At 32.9% G+C, this 20,905-nt stretch overlaps 1 protein-coding gene across 1 annotated transcript in view; it reads left to right on the top strand.

The window, feature by feature from the left end:
- Window positions 1-12,030, top strand: part of LOC143063469 (vacuole membrane protein 1-like) — a 180,114-nt gene extending 168,084 nt beyond the window's left edge. The window contains exon 4 of the mRNA XM_076235643.1: window positions 11,854-12,030. Within this exon, the coding sequence (XP_076091758.1) occupies window positions 11,854-11,972 (119 nt within the window). The 3' untranslated portion in view covers window positions 11,973-12,030. The remainder of the gene's footprint in view (window positions 1-11,853) is intronic.
- The last annotated feature ends 8,875 nt before the right edge of the window (window positions 12,031-20,905 follow it).

Raw genomic sequence — 20,905 nt, 5'->3', positions numbered from 1 at the left:
GATATGTTGTCTGTTTGTATTATATAGTTGATTGTGTATGACTAGAATGTTACAAATGCCTGACTAGGGTGTTACAAGGACATGACATGGGTGTTAGATATGACATTATATATAAAGGTGTGATAGATACAATAGAGCATTTATTATAAAGATATGATGTCTGTACGTATTATAAAGTTAATTGTGTATGACTAGGATGTCACAAATGCCAGACTAGGGTGTTACAAGGGCATGACTAGGATGTTAGATGAAGACATTATAAATGAAGGTGTGACAGATACAATAGAGCAATTATTACAAAGATATGATGTTTGTATGTATTATAAAGTTGATTGTGTACGACTAGGATGTCACAAATGCCAGACTAGGATGTTACAAGGGCATGACTGGGGTGTTAGATGAAGACATTATACATGAAGGTGTGATAGATACAATAGAACAATTATTACAAAGATATGATGTCTGTACGTATGGTATAGTTAATTGTGTATGACTAGGATGTCCCAACTGCTTGACTAGGGTGCTATGAGGGCATGACTGGGGTGTTAGATGTAGACCTTATACATGTAGGTGTGATAGATACAGTAGAACAATTATTACAAAGATATGATGTCTGCAGGAATTATCAAGTTGATTGTGTATGACTAGGATGTCACAAATGCCAGACTAGGGTGTTAATAGGGCATGACATGAGTGTTAGATAGGACATTATATATAAAGGTGTGATAGATACAATAGAGCATTTATTATAAAGATATGATGTCTGTACGTATTATAAAGTTGATTGTCTAGAGTAGGATGTCACAAATGCCAGACTAGGGTGTTACAAGGGCATCACTGGGGTGTTAGATGAAGACAGTAAAAATGAAGGTGTGATAGATACAATAGAACAATTATTACAAAGATATGATGTCTGTATGTATTGTATAGTTCATTGTGTATGACTAGGATGTCCCAAATGCCTAACTAGGGTGCTATGAGGGCATGACTGGGGTGTTAGATGTAGACCTTATACATGTAGGTGTGATAGATACAGTAGAACAATTATTACAAAGATATGATGTCTGTATGTATTATAAAGTTGATTGTGTATGGCTAAGATGTCACAAATGCCAGACAAGGGTGTTACAAGGGCATGACTGGGGTGTTAGATGGAGACATTATAAATGAAGGTGTGATAGATACAATAGAACAATTATTACAAAGATATGTTGTCTGTACGTATGGTATAGTTGATTGTGTATGACTAGGATGTCCCAACTGCCTGACTAGGGTGCTAGGAGGGCATGACTGGGGTGTTAGATGTAGACCTTATACATGTAGGTGTGATAGATACAGTAGAACAATTATTACAAAGATATGTTGTCTGCATGTATTATATAGTTGATTGTGTATGACTAGAATGTCATAAATGCCTGACTAGGGTGTTACAAGGGCATTACGTGTGTGTTAGATAGGACATTATATATAAAGGTGTGATAGATACAATTGAGCATTTATTATAAAGATATGATGTCTGTACGTATTATAAAGTTGATTGTGTATGACTAGGATGTCACAAATGCCAGACTAGGGTGTTACAAGGGCATGACATATGGGTGTTAGATAGGACATTATATATAAACGGGTGATAGATACAATAGAACATTTATTACAAAGATATCATGTCTGTACGTATTATAAAGTTGATTGTGTATGACTAGGATGTCACAAATGCCAGATTAGGGTGTTACAAGGGCTTGACTAGGGTGTTAGATGAAGACATTAAAAATGAAGGTGTGATAGATACAATAGAACAATTATTACAAAGATATGATGTCTGTATGTATTGTATAGTTCATTGTGTATGACTAGGATGTCCCAAATGCCTAACTAGGGTGCTATGAGGGCATGACTGGGGTGTTAGATGTAGACCTTATACATATAGGTGTGATAGATACAGTAGAACAATTATTACAAAGATATGATGTCTGCATGTATTATAAAGTTGATTGTGTATGGCTAGGATGTCACAAATGCCAGACAAGGCTGTTACAAGGGCATGACTGGGGTGTTAGATGAAGACATTATAAATGAAGGTGTGATAGATACAAAAGAACAATTATTACAAAGATATGTTGTCTGGACGTATGGTATAGTTGATTGTGTATGACTAGGATGTCCCAACTGCCTGACTAGGGTGCTATGAGGGCATGACTGGGGTGTTAGATGTAGACCTTATACATGTAGGTGTGATAGATACAGTAGAACAATTATTACAAAAATATGTTGTCTGTATGTATTATATAGTTGATTGTGTATGACTAGAATGTCATAAATGCCTGACTAGGGTGTTACAAGGGCATGACATGGGTGTTAGATAGGACATTATATATAAAGGTGTGATAGATACAATAGAGCATTTATTATAAAGATATGATGTCTGTACGTATTATAAAGTTGATTGTGTATGACTAGGATGTCACAAATGCCAGACTAGGGTGTTACAAGGGCATGGCATGGGTGTTAGATAGGACATTATATATAAACGGGTGATAGATACAATAGAACATTTATTACAAAGATATCATGTCTGTACGTATTATAAAGTTGATTGTGTATGACTAGGATGTCACAAATGCCAGACTAGGGTGTTACAAGGGCTTGACTGGGGTGTTAGATGAAGACATTAAAAATGAAGGTGTGATAGATACAATAGAACAATTATTACAAAGATATGATGTCTGTACGTATGGTATAGTTGATTATGTATGACTACGATGTCCCAACTGCCTGACTAGGGTGCTATGAGGGCATGATTGGGGTGTTAGATGTTGACCTTATACATGTAGGTGTGATAGATACAGTAGAACAATTATTACAAAGATATGTTGTCTGTATGTATTATATAGTTGATTATGTATGACTAGGATGTCCCAAGGATGTCCCAACTGCCTGACTAGGGTGCTATGAGGGCATGACTGGGGTGTTAAATGCAGACCTTAGACATGTAGGTGTGATAGATACAGTAGAACAATTATTACAGAGATATGTTGTCTGTATGTATTATATAGTTGATTGTGTATGACTAGAATGTCATAAATACCTGACTAGGGTGTTACAAGGGCATGACATGGGTGTTAGATAGGACATTATATATAAAGGTGTGATAGATACAATAGAGCATTTATTATAAAGATATGATGTCTGTACGTATGGTATAGTTGATTGTGTATGACTAGGATGTCCCAACTGCCTGACTAGGGTGCTAGGAGGGCATGACTGGGGTGTTAGATGTAGACCTTATACATGTAGGTGTGATAGATACAGTAGAACAATTATTACAAAGATATGTTGTCTGCATGTATTATATAGTTGATTGTGTATGACTAGAATGTCATAAATGCCTGACTAGGGTGTTACAAGGGCATTACGTGTGTGTTAGATAGGACATTATATATAAAGGTGTGATAGATACAATTGAGCATTTATTATAAAGATATGATGTCTGTACGTATTATAAAGTTGATTGTGTATGACTAGGATGTCACAAATGCCAGACTAGGGTGTTACAAGGGCATGACATATGGGTGTTAGATAGGACATTATATATAAACGGGTGATAGATACAATAGAACATTTATTACAAAGATATCATGTCTGTACGTATTATAAAGTTGATTGTGTATGACTAGGATGTCACAAATGCCAGATTAGGGTGTTACAAGGGCTTGACTAGGGTGTTAGATGAAGACATTAAAAATGAAGGTGTGATAGATACAATAGAACAATTATTACAAAGATATGATGTCTGTATGTATTGTATAGTTCATTGTGTATGACTAGGATGTCCCAAATGCCTAACTAGGGTGCTATGAGGGCATGACTGGGGTGTTAGATGTAGACCTTATACATATAGGTGTGATAGATACAGTAGAACAATTATTACAAAGATATGATGTCTGCATGTATTATAAAGTTGATTGTGTATGGCTAGGATGTCACAAATGCCAGACAAGGCTGTTACAAGGGCATGACTGGGGTGTTAGATGAAGACATTATAAATGAAGGTGTGATAGATACAAAAGAACAATTATTACAAAGATATGTTGTCTGGACGTATGGTATAGTTGATTGTGTATGACTAGGATGTCCCAACTGCCTGACTAGGGTGCTATGAGGGCATGACTGGGGTGTTAGATGTAGACCTTATACATGTAGGTGTGATAGATACAGTAGAACAATTATTACAAAAATATGTTGTCTGTATGTATTATATAGTTGATTGTGTATGACTAGAATGTCATAAATGCCTGACTAGGGTGTTACAAGGGCATGACATGGGTGTTAGATAGGACATTATATATAAAGGTGTGATAGATACAATAGAGCATTTATTATAAAGATATGATGTCTGTACGTATTATAAAGTTGATTGTGTATGACTAGGATGTCACAAATGCCAGACTAGGGTGTTACAAGGGCATGGCATGGGTGTTAGATAGGACATTATATATAAACGGGTGATAGATACAATAGAACATTTATTACAAAGATATCATGTCTGTACGTATTATAAAGTTGATTGTGTATGACTAGGATGTCACAAATGCCAGACTAGGGTGTTACAAGGGCTTGACTGGGGTGTTAGATGAAGACATTAAAAATGAAGGTGTGATAGATACAATAGAACAATTATTACAAAGATATGATGTCTGTACGTATGGTATAGTTGATTATGTATGACTAGGATGTCCCAACTGCCTGACTAGGGTGCTATGAGGGCATGATTGGGGTGTTAGATGTTGACCTTATACATGTAGGTGTGATAGATACAGTAGAACAATTATTACAAAGATATGTTGTCTGTATGTATTATATAGTTGATTATGTATGACTAGGATGTCCCAACTGCCTGACTAGGGTGCTATGAGGGCATGACTGGGGTGTTAAATGCAGACCTTAGACATGTAGGTGTGATAGATACAGTAGAACAATTATTACAGAGATATGTTGTCTGTATGTATTATATAGTTGATTGTGTATGACTAGAATGTCATAAATACCTGACTAGGGTGTTACAAGGGCATGACATGGGTGTTAGATAGGACATTATATATAAAGGTGTGATAGATACAATAGAGCATTTATTATAAAGATATGATGTCTGTACGTATTATAAAGTTGATTGTGTATGACTAGGATGTCACAAATGCCAGACTAGGGTGTTACAAGGGCGTATTTTTAGATTATTCTATTTTTAGAACAACCAATACATTTATAAATTCCGTATAAGTCATCATTTCACCAAAGTAGGCACGGGGTTTAAGTATGCATTTTGCTGCATACATAAACTTTAACGATATATTTTTCTATGAAAAAAACTTATTTGTTCATTAAATTATGGTATTATCCTTAAAGGCTTTTACATTATCTTTCAGATGCACCAAAAATTAGCTCAAATGCGTTAATTTTTGTAAAATGCTGACACTTTGAAATTTGAAGATGTATATATGATGACCTATGCGCTTGCTTCAAACATATAACTTAAGAGTGCACAGTCTTTAATCATATATAATATATCTCAATTAAACTGATATATATGGGCGTTTTTCAATAAAAACGTACTTTCTTGTCCCAGCCACTTTAAAAAAATGTGTTTGATCTTTGCAAGTAATTTTTTGTGCAGTCAGTACATTGAATTAGATATAACATTTTAAAGCAAAGAAACAGTTTATTTTTTAGAGAGATTGATAAGACATTGATTCCTGAATGGTCCAAAACAACCAAAATGGCATGTCCCTAGACCGCCTGTTCAACATTCATACTCTCAAATATCGTAAAAAAATGAAGAAATAAATATTAATTTTACTTAATATAAGTTCTTTAATAATTCAAAAGTATGTTTAGAGCCAACATATTTTAATAAACAGCTTTTATTTTAGAAGGTGTGTCCCTAACACAATGTCCACTACGAAACGAAGTCATTAAAACTTGCTTATAAACAGTTTTATAAAATCAATGTAATTTTTTGTTTGCAAGAGATATAAACATTAGGGTCTTACAAAAGAAGTGATGCTTTTATAACGGCAATTAAACTGTTGGTAAGAAAAATTGAGCACATCAAATGGACCAGAGTGATACCGTATTTTTGTAAATGTCCACTACGAAACGGGCCAAATCTCATTCAGGAACTGGTTTTAAAATTATGAAAAAAATATCAGTGTACAGCTTAATAATGCTTTGATGAATACAGTCAGTCTTGTTACTATTGCAATATTGGGGTTGTGAGAAAAAAATAAAACATGTGAATACGTCCCCTACGAAACGGTCCCCTACGAAACAAGTTTGGGAGAAAAACGTTTCATAGTGGACACTACCACTACCATGCAGTCTTTTTTTACTCTTTTTTCAATTATATTCGTGCAAAGCAAATAACAAAGGTTAGTTTCATGTAATTTTTATTATGTTTTTATTAACATAGAATAGGGTTGATGTCAACTACGAAACTTTTTGTCCACTACGAAACGGTTTTGTCAACTACGAAACGCATCAAAATGTCCACTACATAACATGAGTTGTACCTTCATATGTGAAGTACTGTCTAATCTTTATCAATAAAAAATGGTTCTCCAATTCAGAAAAAAATGAGATTTTTTCTAGTATATAACGTAAACAAACTGGAATGTCTATAGGAAAAATTTAAAATTGCAAAAATATGTGTTTAGAAGCAGTTTCGTAGGGGACAAAAGTCCCCTACGAAACAGTACACAAGTTATGAAAATAATATCATTTTAAAGAGTATTTAAGATTGCACTTTTTGTTTACAAACAGGTCTATAATAGAGGTATTCAAAATAACTCTTGAAAATAAATTTTAGACTAGTTGATTTTCCATTTTTTTTAGGTCTGAAAGGAACGCTTTTATTGAAAAACGCCCATATATTGCTTTTTATTTATGAAATAGATAAAGTGTAAAATACCTTTATTTTTGGTTAAATTATATAAAACCAACTTTCTTAGTTAAAAAGATATATTTAATAAACCGATATATACGACTCGTTAAATGTCTTTTTTTCTAGCAATGAATCTCAAGGTGTCATTTCCATCGTAGAGGCCTTAGATAACTTTAACATGTGCTTTTCAATAGAGTTCTTATATATATATTTAACTACTAGTATGCTGTATTCATTGTTGTAATGCACTGAAATATGGGCCTTTCCCAATTATTGTTATTGTGTTTGTGCCAATAAAATATTTGTATATTTGTATTTGTATATAAATAGGTGCTTTATTAAGCGTAAAACACGATAAACCACCATAAAAGCCTAGAAAACCCAACATAAAGGCAACTACCCATAAGAGTAAAAATCTTCCCCCAGCACCACCAAGGCATTTGTGTATATTACAGGTATAGCCCAAACAAATGCTTATAGTGTCTTTTACATGCCTGAATCTTTATTTATAATACAAAAATATGTGGACGTAGGCCAACAATTTTTTAATCGACCCTACCCTCAATTTGGATAGCCAGACGCCAATATTGACCATACCAACCCCGGATCTTTTCTCCCTAGTGACCAAACTGACCATATTATTGGTCTATACAAGGTGTCATTTTCATCATAAAGGCCTTGGCTAACATTAACATGTGTTTTCCAACATAAATAGGTGCTTCATTAAGCGGAAAACACGATAAATCATCATAAAAGCCTAGAAAACCAACATAAAGGCAACTACCCATAAGAGTGAACATCTTCCCCCAGCACCGCCCAGGCATACCATTGGTTATTTCGTGGCAGCCAGTTTTTATTATTGTCAGTGGAGGATGCCGGAGTGCCCAGAGAAAACCACCGACCTTTGATAGGAAAACTGACAATCCTAATCAATTAAGTAGGAAAGGTCCAGTGCCAAGTATTTCACGTATGATCAGGACGAAAGAGTACAATAGGTATATATCTGCATTGAAGGTCGGGAAAATTTTAGCATTATAACTGGGTACCTACCCCGGGTATCTACGGACACCCAAAAAGTTGTTTCAGAGGTTATTCAAAATACACAGATTTGTATGGTAATCTCAAAACATTAGGCATAAGATTTCACGTATCCTAGCTTTCTGAATTCAATCATCACACACAGTCAAATTGACCAACCGCTCTAGCAATGGTTTGACTGCCGGTAAAAAACGGAAATTGTCACATTTCTATACCTCAGTCACCATTGCAGTTTAAATTTGTTTACGAACAACATATACAAAAAGCGAATCTATAGCATGTAGCCATATGCGATCATGTCTTTTCAAAGGACACGGTAGATAAAAAGGCAGCAAAAATCATTGATGTATAGGGTATATAACTGGTAATCACAACATCAGATCACAACAAAGGTAGGCAGAGATCAGACATTGATGTATAGGGTATATAACTGGTAAATCACAATATCAGATCACACAAAGGTATTGAAACATGTTAAAACAAATTGTAATTTAAATAAAAGGTGGAAACTAAATATTGGAATTTCACCAAGGTACAGTGTTTCGATATATTTTTTTCTTCTTCATTGATTATATTTATTAATCAATTCATTAGTACCCTTTTAGCTCTACGTTACTTGTGACGTCATTCCTGGCTTTGTTGTGAGTATATCAGCACTGTTTCAATTCTTTATCTTCCCATACAAATTATTTTGGTAAGAAAAAATTAAAAAGGATAAAAACGTGTTTGAAAACGTACTATTTGTTTTATTTCCAGAGGAGCAGATCAGTGGCAAACATTTCACCAGGAATTGTAATAAGAAGGAACATCAAGACTTCTATCAGCCTATTTTCAGGCTTTTCAGAAGGAGAGGCAAAAGACTTGGCTGAAGATTTCAGCAACATTGTTGAAAAAAGCGATGTCTTTACTAGGCTTAGTAAAATTTCCTCATCAAAAAGAGAAGCTAATGAAGTTCAATAAGCTATTAAATTTTACAAGCCCCTCCTCTTTGGTAATAATTCTAGATAAAAAAAAGTTGTAAACTGCATACAGTATGCAATGAAAATAGTTAAAAGCTGCCAGGAAAATAAAGGTTGTGTATTTTTGAGTATGATGAAGGAATAACCATTTGCTTTTCAGAGGTCAAGGTTATTTTGGAAATTTTTATGATATATTTGTTTGGCAATAACTTGAATCAAATAACTGTGGAAAGATAGGATGAACATTCATAACTAATCCGACAAATTTCAGATTAAATCAGGATATGGTAATGAAAAAACATGATAAAGTGAAAAATAATCATATTTAACTTAACCACAACCAAAATATATGCTCTACAATTATTATATAACAGAAATTTAAATCAAATAAAAACAACATAATTATGTGAAAAAAGGAAATTTTAGGCAACAAGAAATGCGTCAAGATTGACTTATAATTTCCCTTACATCTTTATTCTACTTAGTCGTTAGTTTTCTATTTGTTGTTGATTACTTGTTGCATTTGAATTGCAATATGCAATACTGTACTCAAATATGCATGTATACTATTACAAAAGGAGTGATTACTTTAATTTAAAATCTATGACCCAAATATTTTTACAGTTCAGATTCACACCCCCTACTTGCTATTTGAGGTATAAAACATGAAGAAACAAATTTGGAAAGGGTATAAAAATATAGCAAGTAACACACTGTTCACACTACATGCACTATAGGTACTATATTCGTAGACAATGAAAATCAATGGACGATAAATGTGTCCCCTGACCAATATTGACTGAGGTTACCTCTGGTCACCTTACACCGCTCTTCATATGTTGAATAAGGTTACCTCTGTTCACCTTGGACACATATTGACCATGTTTACCTCTGGTCCAGTTACAATGATGCTCTGATCACATAACACACTCATTTAATCTGGTTACCTCTGGTCACCTTGTACATATATTCACTATGTTGACCTCTGGTCACCTTATATTAATGCTCACATAACACAATCATTCACTTTGGTTACTTCTGGTCACCAAACACATATATTGACGATGGTTACCGCTGGTCGCCCTAAACCGCTATTCATATATTAACTTCGGTTAATGTTTGTAGATAATAATGGTCAGTACTTGTGGTACAGTTAATGTGTACGTCAAGAAGACAAAGCATTTTCAAAGTTTTAATGGTTGCATACATTAGTACTCACGAGGGTTGGATGTTTGTAGATCATATTGGTCAACACTTGAGGGACCAATGTAACTTACATACGCCCAATTCTGATGTACTCTGATGGATGTAACATAGGAGGGTGTAATACGCATAATACCATAGGTACTCTGATGGATGTAACGTAGGAGGGTGTAATACATATAATACCATAGGTACTCTGATGGATGTAACATAGGAGAGTGTAATACGCATAATACCATAGGTACTCTGATGGATGTAACATATGAGAGTGTAATACGCATAATACCATAGGTACTCTGATGGATGTAACATAGGAGAGTGTAATACGCATAATACCATAGGTACTCTGATGGATGTAACATAGGAGAGTGTAGTACACATAATACCATAGGTACTCTGATGGATGTAACATAGGAGAGTGTAATATACATAATACCATAGGTACTCTGATGGATGTAACATAGGAGGGTATACTACACATAATACCAAAGGTACTTTGATGGATGTAACATAGGAGGGTGTAATACACATAATACCATATGTACTCTGATGGATGTAACATAGGAGGGTGTAATACACATAATACCATAGGTACTCTGATGGATGTAACATAGGAGAGTGTAATACACATAATACCATAGGTACTCTGATGGATGTAACATAGGAGGGTGTTATACACATAATACCAAAGGTTCTCTGATGGATGTAACATAGGAGGGTGCAATACACATAATACCATAGGTACTCTGATTGATGTAACATAAGAGGGTGTAATACGCATAATACCATAAGAACTTTGATGGATATAACATAGGAGGGTGTAATACACATTATACCATAGGTACTCTGATGGATGTAACATAGGAGGGAATCTCAAAAGATTGACACAATTGAGAAGCCAGTTAAAAGTTACATGTATGACAAAGGTTGTGCTATCAGTGGTGTTGTTTCATTTATCAGCGCTAATCCGTATATGGCGTATCCAGAAATTTTCATAAGTGGGGGCCCACTGACTGACCTAAGAGGGGGCCCGCTCCAGTCACGCTTCAGTGATTCCCTATATAAGCAACCAATTTTTTTCCCAAAAGGGGGGGGGGTCCGGGCCCCCTGCCCCCCCCCTAAATCCGCCTCTGAAATTGAATAATTTGTGTCCGATTTCGAAAACCCGAATATAAAGAAACGAAATGTTGAGTTATATCCAGGAAGAATAGTTTAAAAGGAAGGATGACAAGTTATAGAAATTAAGGTTGAGACAGAACAACAAAAATGACCATTATATTTATATATTTGAATAAAAAAAAATAATCAGTGTCGAAATTTTAGTGAGGCAATTTCCTCACTTGCCTCAAGGGTAGCTACGGCCTTGCGGTAATATAGTGCATTTGTTCTTTGTCACAAATTACTCCATATAGTGAATATAGTTTATTCATATTTTATTATGGGGCCGCATCGACTTGGGGCCGGATCGACTTGGGCCGGATCGACTTATAATAACAATCTGTGAACTTTATATCGTGTGAGACAATAGTTTAGACAAAGGAACGTTTAGTGATATATTTGATTCTTTTTCCGAACACCACCACCAATCTTTTCATTTGGTAACCTTATACCTGTTTACGACAGGGTGCTCCGAAGTCAACGGAGGAATTTACCAGCACAACAACAACAACAATAATGGCTGTTGACAATTATCACTCACTTATTTAAAGTTTATTTTAGATTTTAGCAAGTGTATATATATTCACGGAGTGTGTACATACTTAAAGACTTTTATCCATATTACCCTCAAAAGAGGGGTGTTCCTAACAGAGGAAGCTCATACGAAGAAAAGAAGGTAAATCAATAGAAAGTAGAATTGCGTATTTTTGGATTATTCTATTTTTAGAAAAACCAATACACAGAAAAGCACTATTTATAAATGTTGTTTCTTGGTACCTAAATAATAGGAAATTGGATCGGAAAAGAAACGTGAAATTATCGCAATTGGTGAAGAAATTGATCACTACTTCGAAGTTTTATAAATATCTACACAGCAGTGAACATTTTAAATTTACTAGTTAATAAATTTTATTAAAACTGAAGAATATCCTCATCTCATGGGCTTTTCGTGCTATTAATTTTTTATGACATCACAATTTTAATTGAGAAAGCAAGCATAGTACATATTCATGCATATATAAAGTACGAAAACATTGATCTGATCATATGTGGGGAAGAATATTTAAAACTCTTTAAAACTACCTGTCAATTAACAACATTCAATCGTAAAAAAGAAACCCAGAATATATGCAGGCTTTAGAAAAAAGAAGACTATAGATGTAAGGGGACGGGTTTAAATAACATGTACATTATGTAGAAATGAGACAATTCTATACAGGAGACCAGATGACCCAGAAATAATAACTATAGGTCACCCCGTAAGCCTTTAACAATGAGCAAAGCCCATACCGCTTAGTCAGTTATAAAATATAAATGTACATGCAAATAATTATTATTATAATATAGCCGTCTAGGGTTTTAAAACGCGTATCACATGTTTAGAATCAGATTGTTCAATTAAGAAACTATGCTTCTTTTAATAATTTAATTGAGTTGTAAAAGTGTCGACTGAAGCACAACTTGTACGAAGCGGTTCGTTCGAAAAATATGCACACGATCAACAATATAAAATCCCCCTTCCCTTTTACCACCAAAAAAAAAATACAAAAAGAGGCATTCATTTCTTATAATTATATTTCTATGCTAATAAAACAACACAAAAAGTTTGATCAAGTTTTTCTTTTATATACCAGTGCACTTTTTTTGCAGCACGTGTCAACTCCAACTTAACATATAATTTTGATATTCCTTATGTATTTTTAATTTCAGACAAACTACTCGTAATTTCTTGAAAGTTTTTGATTACGTTTAATTTTTTTCTACAAATATAACTTCCTTGCCAACAGAACTGCTGTTTTGTTTGTTTATTAACAAAGACTTCCGAAAAGAAATGTTATTCTTATCCTTGATATATACGCTGACTTTAACGACCTTATACTTGTTTAAATACAAAATCAAGAGATGTTCCGGTGATTGCGACTTAAGTAGTAATTTAACAATATTTTTTTTAAAAAATTGTATAAGAAGGCACAAAATTTAAAGTAGGCACGTATACATTTTGGAGGCCGAGTTTACACATTTCCCGATTTTTTATTGAGTTTAAAGTAACATATTTATCTTAAATTGTTATAAAAAACATATTGTACGTCCAAACAATATTAATATAACATCAAGATTTTCGATAATAACCGATTTCTTAAATTCTTTGAAAATGCTGAATCATGCTTACTTTAGTAGCTGTTTTAACGCATCGGGACTTTGGTAGCAATTAGTTAGTATATATATATATATATATATATATATCCCTTGCAAGGTCTACATGCCCGCCAGACAGGTTTCGCCTAACCTCGACCTCATTACATGGTTTATTGATCAATACTTTGTATTAGAAATACATAAGGTCAGTTTCACAGAAAGTGTAGGCAATTTGTCGACTATCTTTGGTGTATAAGATGATTGTAAGGTGTACATGTCAGTATGGCAGGTTTCAACTGACTATGACCTCATATTTACGGTTACATATTATATGAATGAAAAGATTGTAAGGTGATAATGTCAATCTAGCAAGGTTCATCTGACCTTGTCCTCATTTCCATCTTTTCTTGAATGTCCTGTTCCAAGTCAGGAATATGACAGTTGTTATCAAACAGTTCAATTATATGTATGTTGGTTTTTGTTTTTGTTTCACTTCAGTGTTTCTGTTGTTCCGTTGTTTCCTCTAATGTTGATGTTGACCTCAGTTTTAGTTTGTAACTCGGATTTGCTTTCGTTTAATTGATTTATGACTATTGAACAGCGGTAAACTACTGTTGCATCGTAAAGGTGAAGTAACTTCAGACGAGCGTTTTTCATGATAAAGGTTTAATAGTCGTCAATATAATGAATTTGATGCAACTACAAGTGAGAGGTTTAACTAGCATTAAAACCAGATTTTATCCACTAATTTTGCATAAGAAAATGCCTGTACCAAATCAGGAATATGACAATTGTTATCCATTCATAACTGGATCAAAGTGTTGGTTTGTTTGCGTCCACTGCTTTGTTGTTCGTTCTGTTTTGTCTTTTGGACATTCAACATTTTCAGTGATGAAAATACAACATTGGAATACATACTCATATTTTATGGTAGATATCTTAGAGGACATTCATTTGATTTCCGGGTATCCCGTATAAATTTATTTTTTTTAAATTACCTACACGAAATAGGATGCATTTAAAAAAAAGAGGCGTATGGTATATGGTTAAGAATAAAAGACAACGTATGAATATGTTTGCCCTAATGAGACCAGCGTAGATAAACTAGAAATTGTTGATATCATTATATTGTAGCATACTTTTCAATTAGATAAATGATTACTGATATGTTAAATAAAGGCAACAGTAGTATATCGCTGTTCGAAATTCATAAATCGATAGAGAAAAAACAAATCTAGATTACAAACTAAAACTGCGGGAAACGCATCAAATATAAGAGAACTACGACACAACAGAAACACAAGATTAAAATGTAACACACAAGAAATGAACTATAATATAACAATGGCTATTTTCCTGACTTGGTACAGATCATTTTAAGAAAATAATTGGTGGGTTGAACCTCTTTTTGTGGCATGCCAAACCCCCCGCTTAAATGGCAATGTTGATTATAACATTAAAATGACAACATTACAAGACAGGACTACAACACAAATAAATGGGAGAAAATATAGGACAAAGAAACAAACGAATAACAGCCAACAAATGGTACAAGGTTACAAATTTAATACGCCAGATGTGCTTAAAAAATTAACATACTTTACAATCAGATAAATGATTGCCAATATTGTAACATACTTTACAATCAGATAAATGATTACCAATAGTGTAACATACTTTACAATCAGATAAATGATTACTAATATTATAACATATTTTACAATAAGATAAATGATTACTAATATTGTAACATACTTTACAATTAGATAAATGATTACTAATTTATTAACATACTTGACAATAAGTTAAACGATTACATATATACACATGGAAAAAGTATTGCAACACCTTGATTTTTTAAAACTTGAAAAATCAGCCTCTTTTTTTGGATGAAATATAATAAAATATATGTATAATATTATTGAAACATAGTTGGAATTTTTGATCCTCAATGCTCTTCAACTTTGTATTTATTTGGCTTTTTAACTATTTTGATCTGAGCGTCACTGATGAGTCTTATGAGGACGAAACTCGCGTCTGGCGTATAAAATTATAAGCCTGGTACTTTTGATAACTATTTACACCACTGGGTCGATGCCACTGCTGGTGGACGTTTCGTCCCCGAGGGTATCACCAGCCGAGTAGTCAGCAGTTCGGTGTTGACATGAATATCAATTATATGGTCATTTTATAAATTTTCTGTTAACAAAACTTTGAATTTTTCGAAAAACTAAGGATTTTCTTACCCCAGGAGTAGATTACCTTAGCCATATTTGGCACAACTTTTAGGAATTTTTGATCCTCAATGCTCTTCAACTTTGTCTTTATTTGGCTTTTTAACTATTTTGATCTGAGCGTCACTGATGAGTCTTATGTAGACGAAATGCGCGTCTGGCGTATAAAATTATAAGCCTGGTACTTTTGATAACTATTATGATAACATTGGCATTGAAACGAACAAAAAATGTTTGAAAAAAAAATGATTAATATAACCACAATTTTAATAACAAAATGAAGTGTTTTTTGTACAAAAAAAAATGCATTTTACAACTTTTACTGTAGTCGAACTTTACAATGTCAGACATTTCAAAATTAATGTTCAGATGACTGTTCACATTATGGTTGTTCGTTATACGCCAAAGAATTAGTACTTTGTGCGCAGCCTCCATTCAAACAGGTAACCGCATCTTAACGTCTTCTGATTCCTGCCATAAATCGACTAATTTGTTGCTAAGGTAGCAGCAACCATTTCTGATGAAGGGCATTGTTTATTTCATGATGTGTTTGAACTGGAGTGTCCTTTCGCACACTTTCCGCCCAATAGTGTCCCAAATATGCTCGATATCGTTCAAATCCGGGCTACGATCGGGCCAAGGAAGATGAACCGAATTCAATTTGAACATTGGATCTTCCTCCACGATGCTAATTTCCAACTTTGGCGAGCTCTGCACTACGTCTGATACGGAAAACTGTGTGTCTGTTCGTTAGCAAAGGTTTCCGAAATGGTCTTGTCGCACGATAACCAGTAGCGATGAGTCGATCTCGAACAGTTCTTGTTAAAAGGCTCCTGTATGGCCACCACTCTCTTTTTAGGATTGTCTTGTATGCAATGGGTTTCCTTCTGACCAACCTTCATTATGCTTGATTTTCCCTAGCAAATGGTATAGGGGGTCTCCATTATCTTGGAAGGTCTTTAACAGCGTTTATTGCCTGATTTTTATTCTCAAAACGACTTATAGTGGAATGGTGATGACCAACAATACGTGCAGTTGTTACAGCGACATCCCTGCTTCTCTTATGCTGATAATCTGCCATCTTGCTGCAGTTAAGAGTTGTCAAGGACCCATTACAAGGTGTCAATCACATAACTTTAAAAACTTGGTTATTTAAAGTGTTGAAAACAATGAGGATGAAACGTCTGTTTTGCTGTTTACGGGTACAGTAGCTGCATGTGCAGATAAAAACTTATCGAGTCGATATCTATTGATTAAACTCATGTGATACTTAAATAATGTTTAATTGTTCTATTTTACCAAATTATATCACAAAAAAATAAAGAGTGTTTTTTTAATTACAATTTCAATTTGGTGTTGCAATACTTTTTTCCATGTGTATATATTAACATACTTTACAATCAGATAAATGATGACTAATAAAGTAACATACTTTACAACCAGAAAAATGATAACTAATATTGTAACATACTTTACAATAAGATAAATGATTACTAATGTATTAACATACTTCACAATAAGTTAAACGATTACACATATATTAACATACTTTACAATCAGATAAATGATTACTAATATAGGAACATATTTTACAATCAGATAAATGATTAATAATATTGTAACATACTTTATACAGCCCTTGGATGGTGTAAACTTCCCAAAAAAACGTGTATGGTGTAATGGTGTATGGCATATGGTGCAATGGTGTAAGGTGTATGGTGCTATGGTGTATGGTGTAAGGGTAATGGTGTAATGGTGTATGAGGAATGGTGTGATTGTGTAACGTGCGATCGGGAATGGAGTGAATGAACAGTGTACAACATTTCATTTGTTGAAAACGAAGTTCTTTTTATTTTAATTTTTCGGATTGTAAACATAAACAATAATAATAATCTTAATATTTGAAATTTAATTGCGTTATGGGTAATTTCGGATCGTGTAGATAGAATGGGGAATGGTGTAATGTGTAACGTGTATGGTGCAAAGGTGTAACGTGTATGGTGTAATGGTACAAGGTGTATGGTGTAATGGTGTATGGTGTATGGTGTAATGGTGTATGGTGTTAGTGGGAAGTTTACACCATCCAAGGACTGTAATCAGATAAATGATAACTTATATAGTAACATTTACAATCACAAAAATGATTACTAATATAGTAACATACTTTATAATCAGATAAATGATTAATAATATTGTAACATACTTTACAATCAGATAAAAGATTACTGATATATTAAGATACTTTACAATCAGATAAATGATTACTGATATATTAACATACTTTACAATCAGAAAAATGATAACTAATATTGTAACATAATTTATAATCAGAGAAATGATAATTAATATTGTAACATACTATGCAATCAAATAAATTATTACTAATATAGTAACATACTTAACAATCAGAGAAATGATAACTAATATAGTAACATATTTTACAATCAGAGAAATGATTACTAATACAGTAATATATTATTCAATCAGAGAAATGATAACTTATATTGTAACATACTATTCAATCAGATAAATGATTACTTATATAGTAACATACTTTACAATCAGAGAAATGATAAGTAATATAGTAACATAATTTATAATCAGAGAAATGAATAACTAATATTGTAACATACTATGCAATCAAATAAATTATTACTAATATAGTAACATACTTAACAATCAGAGAAATGATAACTAATATAGTAACATATTTTACAAACAGAGAAATGATTACTAATATAGTAATATACTATTCAATCAGAGAAATGATAACTAATATTGTAACATACTTGACAATCAGATAAATCATTACTTATATAGTAACATACTTTACAATCAGAAAAATGATAACTAACATAGTAACAAATTTTACAATCAGACATTCGGAGAAATGATTACGAATATAGGAACCTATTTTACAATCAGATAAATGATTACTAATATTGTAACATACTTTACAATCAGATAAATGATTACTGATATATTAAGATACTTTACAATCAGATAAATGATTACTGATATATTAACATACTTTACAATCAGAGAAAGGATAACTAATATAGTAACATATTTTACAATCAGAGAAATGATTACTAATATAGTAATATACTATTCAATCAGAGAAATGATAACTAATATTGTAACATACTTGACAATCAGATAAATGATTATTTATATAGTAACATACTTTACAATCAGAAAAATGATAACTAACATAGTAACAAATTTTACAATCAGACATTCAGAAAAATGATTACGAATATAGGAACCTATTTTACAATCAGATAAATGATAACTAATATTGTAACATACTTTACAATCAGATAAATGATTACTGATATATTAAGATACTTTACAATCAGATAAATGATTACTGATATATTAACATACTTTACAATCAGAGAAATGATAACTAATATTGTAACATATTATTCAATCAGATAAATGATTACGAATATAGGAACATATCTTACAATCAGATAAATGATTACTGATATTGTAACACACTTTACAATCAGATAAATGATAACTAATATAGTAACATACTTTACAATCAGATAAATGATTACGAATATTATAACATACTTTACAATCGAAGCTCTAGTTTGTCAATATTGAACTTTATTTAATTCAGACTCTTATTGTCATTTAAACTATTTCAGGGATGAAGATGAAAGCAATGACTAAGGCGAAACAAGATTTGCTAAAGTTAGCCGAGAGATTCTGACAGGCCAGAAGGAAGGAAAACTGTTACAATCATACACATATCATACTACACATTTTAAATTATTCTTGATTCATAACAGATGGAACTCTATGCATACCTATACAGATACTAATAAAATATGAAATAATTCAATTTTTGTAATTGAAATATTTGTTAAATATAATAAATTTGTAAACCTGCATGTTTTAGTAATCGATCTGGTTTCATTCTTGACCTAGAAGTATATATGTATGCGAAACACAGAATAACAAGTGTTCTTAATCGAATGTCTTTTAATTAATTCGTTTGTTTACTCAATTTGTATTGGTTTTTACCTTGCTTGATTGGTTAATTTGTCTTTGATGACAAGAGGGTTATGTCAATGTATTATACCATTTACATTTCATCATAAATACGTCACACAGACACGTTTCTGTGAGAAAAAAAACCTATATACTGTAATAAATACGTTACACGGGTGTGAATGAATATACCTATATACTTTAATATAACATTAATGCATATACATGTAGGTATACTTTTTCACAGACAAGTGCCTGTGTTACGAATATATAACAACATTGGTATATGCATTGGCGTTACTCTCTTGTCTTTAAAGATACGTAACAGGCAAATCCTTATACAAGCAAATCATTAGCTTACAGGATGCCTTAACTACATTAGGGTCCAACGGTATATGCTGGGTCTTTCAAGTGCTCCGCGAAACCTCTTTCTAAATTATTAACATCTATTTTATCAGTAATCAAATCCGGGCTTCAAAGTTATTGTGAAAATGCCTATTCTTGAGGTGGCGTGAATCAGATGTGGATACTACAAAATTCCAAAGATCTTTTAGAGTACATACAATCTAACTATCTTTCATCTTGCAATAGTACTGTTCTACACTTTAACAAGTATTCCACATTCCAAACTAAAAGACAAATTGAAAGAGTTGATATTGCTTTGTTTCATAAAAAAGAATGGCCAACGTAGATACAAGTATCTTGTCTTAGGAAGAATAAATCCTACTTTGTGAAGAATCACTCTGATTCAAACAAAAAGTCCTCTGAATCTGACATTATCAAGAGCTTGATTTCTTAATTGACAATATATTTGTTACGTTCGGAGGACGTGTTTTTCAACAGACTATCGGCATTCCAATGGGAAACAATTGTGCCCCTCTTCTTGCCGACTTGTTTCTTTATTATTATGAGGCTTACTTCATACAGGAACGGTTTACGACTAAAGATAAGAAGTAAGCAATATCCTTTAACTCTACTTTCCGCTATATAGATGATATTCTCTCACTAAATAATTCAAAATTTGGTGACTATGTTGAACGCATTTATCCAATCGAACTAGAGATAAAGGATACAACAGATACAGTTAAGTCGGCCTCATATCTTGACTTACATATAGAAATTGACAATTAGGGTTGGTTTAAAACAAAACTTTACGACAAAAGAAATGAGCTCAGCTTTCCTATTGTGAACTTTCCATTTCGAAGTAGCAATATTCCAGCAGCACCTTCTTACGG

The sequence above is a fragment of the Mytilus galloprovincialis genome, chromosome 2, assembly GCF_965363235.1.
Source record: "Mytilus galloprovincialis chromosome 2, xbMytGall1.hap1.1, whole genome shotgun sequence".
NCBI classification, from domain to species: Eukaryota; Metazoa; Mollusca; class Bivalvia; order Mytilida; family Mytilidae; genus Mytilus; species Mytilus galloprovincialis.
This window is presented reverse-complemented; position numbering and strand designations above follow the sequence as displayed.